General features: G+C 55.6%; 1 protein-coding gene across 3 annotated transcripts in view; it reads left to right on the top strand.

Moving 5' to 3' along the window:
• The first annotated feature begins 4,568 nt into the window (after nucleotides 1-4,568).
• Nucleotides 4,569-8,191, top strand: part of TBC1D9B (TBC1 domain family member 9B) — a 251,807-nt gene continuing 248,184 nt past the window's right edge. For all 3 annotated transcript variants that reach the window (XM_066591015.1, XM_066591014.1, XM_066591016.1), the window contains exon 1: nucleotides 4,569-4,803. In XM_066591015.1, coding sequence (XP_066447112.1) covers nucleotides 4,686-4,803 — 118 coding nt within the window. In that variant the 5' untranslated portion in view covers nucleotides 4,569-4,685. The remainder of the gene's footprint in view (nucleotides 4,804-8,191) is intronic.

Raw genomic sequence — 8,191 nt, 5'->3', positions numbered from 1 at the left:
AGGAGCAAGTTTGCTGTGAGGGGGTCACTGAGGGGCAGCATTACTGTGAGGGAGTCACTGAGGGGCACTATTACTTTAAGGGTGTCACTGAGGGGCAACATTACTGTGACAAGGTCACTGAGCAGCAGTATTACTGTAAGGGGGTCACTGAGTGCCACTATTACTGTCAGGGGGTCACTAAGCGGCACTATTACTGTGAGGGTGTCACTGAGGGGGAGTATTACTGAGATTGGGTCACTGATGGGTAGTATTACTGTGAGTGGATCACTGAGGGGTAGTATTACTGTGAGTGGGTCACTGAGGGGCAGTTTTACTGTGAGGGGGTCACTGAGGGGCAGCATTACTGTGAGGGGGTCACTGAGTGCCACTATTACTGTCAGGGGGTCACTAAGCGGCACTATTACTGTGAGGGTGTCACTGAGGGGGAGTATTACTGAGATTGGGTCAATGATGGGTAGTATTACTGTGAGTGGATCACTGAGGGGTAGTATTACTGTGAGTGGGTCACTGAGGGGCAGTTTTACTGTGAGGGGGTCACTGAGGGGGAGTATTACTGAGATTGGGTCACTGATGGGTAGTATTACTGTGAGTGGATCACTGAGGGGTAGTATTACTGTGAGTGGGTCACTGAGGGGCAGTTTTACTGTGAGGGGGTCACTGAGGGGCACTATTACTGTCAGGGAGTCACTAAAAGGCACTATTATTGTGAGGTGGTCACTGAGGGGCACTATTAGTGTGAGGGGGTCAGTGAGTGGCAGTATTTCTGTTAGGGGGCCACTGAGGGGTAGTATTACTCTGAGTTGGTCACTGAGGTGCACTATTACTGTGAAGGGGTCACTGAGGTCCAGTATTACTGTGAGGACATTACTGAGGGGCACTATTACTTTGAGGGTGTCACTGAGAGCACCATTACTGTGACGAACTCAATAAGTGCCAGTATTACTGTAAGGGGGTCTATTAGTGGAACTAATTACTGTGTGGTGGTCACTGAGGGGCACTATTACTGTGAGGGGGTGACTTTGGGGCAGTATTACTGAGGGATACACTGAGGGGTAAGAGTAGTGTGAGGTGGTCATTGAGGGGTAGTATTACTGTGAGGGGATTACTGAGGGATAGTATTACTGTGATTGGTCACTGAGGAGGGGTATTATTACTGGGAGGGGCTCACGGATGGGCCCTATTACTATGAGAGGGTCACTGAGGGGCAGTATTACTGTGAGGGGGTCACTGAGGGGCATTATTACTGTGATTGGGTCACTGATGGGTAGTATTACTGTGAGGGGGTCACTGATGTGCAGTATTGCAGTGAAGTCATCACTGAGGGGAACTATTACTTTGAGGGTGTCACTGAGGGGCACCATTACTGTGAGGAGACCACTGAGGGGCAGTATTACTGTCAGGTGGTCACTAAGGCGCACTATCACTGTAAGGTGGTCACTGAGGGGCAGTATTACTGTCAGGGGGAAATTGATGGTCAGGATTACTGTGAGGGGGTAACTGAGGGGTACTATTACTCTGGGGCAGAATTCCTGAGGGATTCACTGAGAGGTAGTATTAGTATGAGGTAGTCAGTGAAAGGCAGTATTACTGTGAGGAGGTCATTGAGGGGTAGCATTACCGTGAGGGTGTCACTGAGGGGCACTATTACTTTGAGGGTGTCACTGAGGGGCACTATTACTTTGAGGGTGTCACTGAGGGGCACCATTGCTGTGAATAGATCACTGAGGGGCAGTATTACTGTCAGGCAGTCACTAAGAGGCACCACTACTGTAAGGTGGTCACTGAAGGGCAATTTTACTCTGAGAGGGTCACTGAGGGGCAGTATTCCTGAGGGATTCACTGAGGGGAAGTATTACTGTGAAGGGGTCACTGAGGAGAAGTATTATTGTGAATGGGTCACTGGCGGGCAGTATTACTGTGAGGAGGTCATCGAGGGGCAGTATTACTGTGAGGGGGTCACAGAGGGGCACTATTACTTTGAGGAGGTCATTATGGGGTAGTATAACAGTGAGGTTGTCACCTAGGTGCATTATTTCTGTAAGGTGGTCACTGAGGGGTAGTATTACGGTGAGGTGGTCAATGAGGGGCAGTATTCCTAAGGGAGTCATTGAGGGATATTATTACTGTGAGTGGCTCACTGAGGGGCAATATTACCGTGAGGGGGTCCCTGAGGGGCAGCATTACTACTAGGGAGACACTGAGGGTGTCACTGAGTGGCAGTATTACTGTGAGGGGGTCACTGAGGGGCAGTTTTACTGTGATGGGATCACAGAGGGGCAGTATTCCTGAGGGAGTCACTGAGGGAAGTATTACTGTTAAGGGGGGTCACTAAGGGGTAGTATTACTGGGAGTTGGTCACTGAGGGCCAATATTAATGTGAGGGGGTCACTGAGGGGGCAGTATTACTGTGAGGGGTAACTGAGGGGTACTATGCCTGTTTGGGGGTCACTGAGGGGCAGTATTACCGTGAGGGGGTCATTGAGGGGTAGTATTACTGTGAGGGTGTCACTGAGGGGCACTATTACTTTGAGGAAATCATTGAGTGGTAGTATTACAGTGAGGTGGTTACTGAGAGGAAGTATTACTGTGAAGGGGTCTCTGAGGAGAAGTACTATTGTGAATGGGTCACTGGCGGGCAGTATTACTGTGAGGAGGTCACTGAGGGGTACTATTATTGTGTGGGGGTCACTGTGGGGCAGCATTACCGTGAGGGGGTCATTGAGGGGTAGTATTACTGTAAGGGTGTCACTGAGGGGCACTATTACTTTGAGAAAATCATTGAGTGGTAGTATTACTGTGAGGTGGTTACTGAGAGGAAGTATTACTGTGAAGGGGTCACTGAGGAGGAAGTATTATTGTGAATGGGTCACTGGCGGGCAGTATTACTGTGAGGAGGTCACTATTACTGTGAGGTGGTCACAGAGGGGCACTATAAGTGTGAGGAGGTCATTGTGGGGTAATATAACTGTGAGGTTGTCACCTAGGTGCATTATTTCTGTGAGAGGGGCACTGAGGGGGGTAGTATTACGGTGAGGTGGTCAATGAGGGGCAGTATTCCTGAGGGAGTCATTGAGGGGTATTATTACTGTGAGGGGGTCACTAAGGGATATTATTACTGTGAGGGGGTCCCTAAGGGGCAGTATTACTGTTAGGAAGACACTGAGGGGGTCACTGAGGGGCACTATTACTGTAAGGATGTCACTGAGTGGCAGTATCACTGTGAGGGGGTCACTGAGGGGCAGTTTTACTGTGATGGGGTCACAGAGGGGCAGTATTCCTGAGGGAGTCACTGAGGGAAGTATTACTGTTAAGGGGGTCACTGAGGGGTAGTATTACTGTGAGGGAGACACTGAGGGGCAATATTCCCGAGGGAGTCACTGAGAGTAGTATTATTGTGAGGGGGTCATTGAGGGGCACTATTACTCTGAGTTGGTCACTGAGGGCCAATATTACTGTGAGGAGGTCACTGAGGGGTCCGTATTACTGTGAGGGGGTAACTGAGGGGTACTATTACTGTGTGAGGGTCTCTGAGAGGCAGTATTACTGTAAGGGGGTCACTGAGGGGTACTATTACTGTCAGGGGGTCACTAAGGGGCACTATCACTATGAGGTGATTACTGAGGGGCACTATTACTGTGAGGGGGTCCCTGAAGGGCAGTATTACTGTCAGGGGGTCACTGAGGGGGATTGTTACTGTGAAGGGGTCATTGAGAGGTAGTATTAGGCTGCCTGTCTACGGCCGTGACGGAATACCGCTTGCGATATTCTCCCGCGGGGGAGCACTCACAGGTCTCCGCGACGCGCCTATTTAATAGATAAGCTCACTGCGAAAATTGCGGCATGCTCCGATTTCAATCCCGCGAGCGGAGAATCGCTATGATTCTCTACTCGTGGACGTAGACATCGAGCTGCGCTTTCCATAGTTAGCCTATGGAAAGCTTTTCAGTGTGATCAGCGGGCGATTTATCTGCGGACAGGCAGCCTTAGGCTGGGTTCACACGGGGCGTATTCCCGTCGGAAATCTCACGGTTTGGCCGCAGCAAAAACCGCGAGATTTCCGCCAGGAGAACCGCCGCGGCTTTGAAGCGGCCCGGCCGCTCACTTTTCCGTTGCGGCCGGCGCTCCATAGAGGAGAGCGCGGCCGCGACGAAAATAAACAAAAAAAAGTAAACAGACATGCTGCATCTTCTGAAACCGCGGCTGCAAAGCCGTGGCAAATCCGCCCTGTGTGAACCCAGCCTTACTGTGATGAGGTCACTGAGGAGCAGTATTTCTGTGATGGGGTCACTGAGGGGCATTATTATTGGAGGGGCATAAAGGACGCGGCTGAGGTAAAAAATAATGTAACTCCGTCGCAGACGTGTCCCTCTCTTCAGGGTGTTCTGCGGGCAGGCGGTACAGACAGCCGTACAGACCAGGATATTCTGCCTGATATCACAAGCGGCGGCCCGGGCCTCTGTATACAGTATAATAATAGAGAGGGGCACAGGCTGTAGACATCCATAATACCGAGTACAGTGTCACAGCTCGTGGTTTTCCGCTCTCTCTCCAGCAGAGGGAGACAGTTTTCAGCGGCCTCAGCGGCCTGAGCTTCGGACCGCGCACCAGTGGGAGCCCGTACCTCCGCACCAAGATCGAGGACGGGCCCTGAGCCGGGGTGAGGGGCTGCTGCTGTGACGCTCAGGATGTGGCTGAACCCAGAGGAGGTGCTGCTGGCCAACGCGCTGTGGGTGACCGAGAGAGCCAACCCGTTCTTTATCCTGCAGAGGCGCCGGGGACACGGCAAAGGCGGCGGCCTGACAGGTGATCCCGGGGGGCCAAAGACCAGGAAGGAGGACCGAGGAGGGGTGTGTTGGTGGGCATGAGAGACGAAAGCTGCTTACAGCACAAAGGCTGCAATCCAAACAAGCGCGGCTCATTATAGTGAGGCAATATATACAGGCAATACACACTGCGCCCGTCCCCTAACGTATACAGGCTATATACGCTGCCCTTCCCTAACGTATACGGGCTATATACGCTGCCCTTCCCTAACGTATACGGGCTATATACGCTGCCCTTCCCTAGCGTATACGGGCTATATACGCTGCCCTTCCCTAGCGTATACGGGCTATATACGCTGCCCTTCCCTAGCGTATACGGGCTATATACGCTGCCCTTCCCTAGCGTATACGGGCTATATACGCTGCCCTTCCCTAACGTATACGGGCTATATACGCTGCCCTTCCCTAGCGTATACGGGCTATATACGCTGCCCTTCCCTAGCGTATACGGGCTATATACGCTGCCCTTCCCTAGCGTATACGGGCTATATACGCTGCCCTTCCCTAGCGTATACGGGCTATATACGCTGCCCTTCCCTAGCGTATACGGGCTATATACGCTGCCCTTCCCTAGCGTATACGGGCTATTTACGCTGCCCTTCCCTAGCGTATACGGGCTATTTACGCTGCCCTTCCCTAGCGTATACGGGCTATTTACGCTGCCCTTCCCTAGCGTATACGGGCTATTTACGCTGCCCTTCCCTAACGTATACGGGCTATTTACGCTGCCCTTCCCTAACGTATACGGGCTATTTACGCTGCCCTTCCCTAACGTATACGGGCTATGCACACTGCGCCTCCCCCCTAACGTACACGTGCTATGCACACTGCGCCCCCCCCCCAGCGTGTACGTTATGTACAGTGCACCTCCTCCCAACGTACAGAGGCCATGTGCAGTACAGCCCCCCCACTGTACACAGGCTATGTACACTGCACCCCCCCCCCCCCACCGCACGCAGGCTATGTACCCTGCGCCCCCCTACCGCACGCAGGCTATGTACCCTGCGCCCCCCTACCGCACGCAGGCTATGTACCCTGCGCCCCCCTACCGCACGCAGGCTATGTACCCTGCGCCCCCCTACCGCACGCAGGCTATGTACCCTGCGCCCCCCCTACCGCACGCAGGCTATGTACCCTGCGCCCCCCTACCGCACGCAGGCTATGTACCCTGCGCCCCCCTACCGCACGCAGGCTATGTACCCTGCGCCCCCCTACCGCACGCAGGCTATGTACCCTGCGCCCCCCTACCGCACGCAGGCTATGTACCCTGCGCCCCCCTACCGCACGCAGGCTATGTACCCTGCGCCCCCCTACCGCACGCAGGCTATGTACCCTGCGCCCCCCTACCGCACGCAGGCTATGTACCCTGCGCCCCCCCTACCGCACGCAGGCTATGTACCCTGCGCCCCCCCCTACCGCACGCAGGCTATGTACCCTGCGCCCCCCCTACCGCACGCAGGCTATGTACCCTGCGCCCCCCCTACCGTACGCAGGCTATGTACCCTGCGCCCCCCCTACCGTACGCAGGCTATGTACCCTGCGCCCCCCTACCGTACGCAGGCTATGTACACTGCGATCCCCTAAGGTACACAGGCCATATACATGAAAAAACGGAGGCTGCTTACAGCACGGAGGCTGCAATCTAAACAAGAGCGGCGCATCATAGGAAGGCAATATATACAGGCTATACACACTGCTTCCCCCCCCCTTTAGTATACAGGCTATATACACTTCCCTTCCCTAACGCACCCAGGCTATGTACACTGCGCCCCCCCCCCCCCGATGTACCCAGGCTATGTACACTGCGCCCCCCCCCCCCCCCCCCCCCCGATGTACCCAGGCTATGTACGCTGCGCCCCCCCCGACGTACCCAGGCTATGTACGCTGCGCCCCCCCCGACGTACCCAGGCTATGTACACTGCGCCCCCCCCCCCGACGTACCCAGGCTATGTACGCTGCGCCCCCCCCCCGACGTACCCAGGCTATGTACGCTGCGCCCCCCCCCGACGTACCCAGGCTATGTACGCTGCGCCCCCCCCTGACGTACCCAGGCTATGTACGCTGCGCCCCCCCCGACATACCCAGGCTATGTACGCTGCGCCCCCCCCCCCCCCCTGGCGTACAGAGGCTATGTACACTGTGCCCCCCTAACGTACAGAGGCTATGTACACTGCCCCTCTCTAAGGTATACACTGCGACCCCCTAAGGTACCCAGGCTATATACAATGCGACCCCCTAAGGTACCCAGGCTATATACAATGCGACCCCCTAAGGTACCCAGGCTATGTACACTGCGCCCCCCCCTAACGTACAGAGGCTATGTACACTGCGCCCCCCCCTAACGTACAGAGGCTATGTACACTGCGCCCCCCCTAACGCACAGAGGCTATGTACACTGCTCCCCCCCCTAACGTACAGCGGCTATGTACACTGCGCCCCCCCTAACGTACAGCGGCTATGTACACTGCGCCCCCCCTAACGTACAGCGGCTATGTACACTGCGCCCCCCCTAACGTACAGAGGCTATGTACACTGCGCCCCCCCTAACGTACAGAGGCTATGTACACTGCGCCCCCCCTAACGTACAGAGGCTATGTACACTGTGCCCCCCCTAACGTACAGAGGCTATGTACACTGTGCCCCCCCTAACGTACAGAGGCTATGTACACTGCGCCCCCCCTAACGTACAGAGGCTATGTACACTGCGCCCCCCCCTAACGTACAGCGGCTATGTACACTGCGCCCCCCTAACGTACAGAGGCTATGTACACTGTGCCCCCCCCTAACGTACACAGGCTATATACACTGCCCCTCCCAAAGGCATACACTGCGACCCCCTAAGGTACCCAGGCTGTGTAGACTGCGACCCCCTAAGGTACCCAGGCTGTGTAGACTGCGACCCCCTAAGGTACCCAGGCTGTGTAGACTGCGACCCCCTAAGGTACCCAGGCTGCGTAGACTGCGACCCCCCTAAGGTACCCAGGCTGCGTAGACTGCGACCCCCCTAAGGTACCCAGGCTGCGTAGACTGCGACCCCCCTAAGGTACCCAGGCTGCGTAGACTGCGACCCCCCTAAGGTACCCAGGCTGCGTAGACTGCGACCCCCCCTAAGGTACCCAGGCTGCGTAGACTGCGACCCCCCTAAGGTACCCAGGCTGCGTAGACTGCGACCCCCCTAAGGTACCCAGGCTGCGTAGACTGCGACCCCCCCCCTAAGGTACCCAGGCTGCGTAGACTGCGACCCCCCCTAAGGTACCCAGGCTGTGTAGACTGCGACCCCCCCCCCCTAAGGTACCCAGGCTGTGTAGACTGCGACCCCCCCCCCCTAAGGTACCCAGGCTGTGTAGACTGCGACCCCCCCCCCCCTA

Source organism: Eleutherodactylus coqui, chromosome 2 (assembly GCF_035609145.1).
Source record: "Eleutherodactylus coqui strain aEleCoq1 chromosome 2, aEleCoq1.hap1, whole genome shotgun sequence".
Lineage (NCBI taxonomy): Eukaryota > Metazoa > Chordata > Amphibia > Anura > Eleutherodactylidae > Eleutherodactylus > Eleutherodactylus coqui.
The sequence above is the reverse complement of the archived record's forward strand: the minus strand, read 5'-3'. Positions and strand labels throughout refer to the sequence as shown.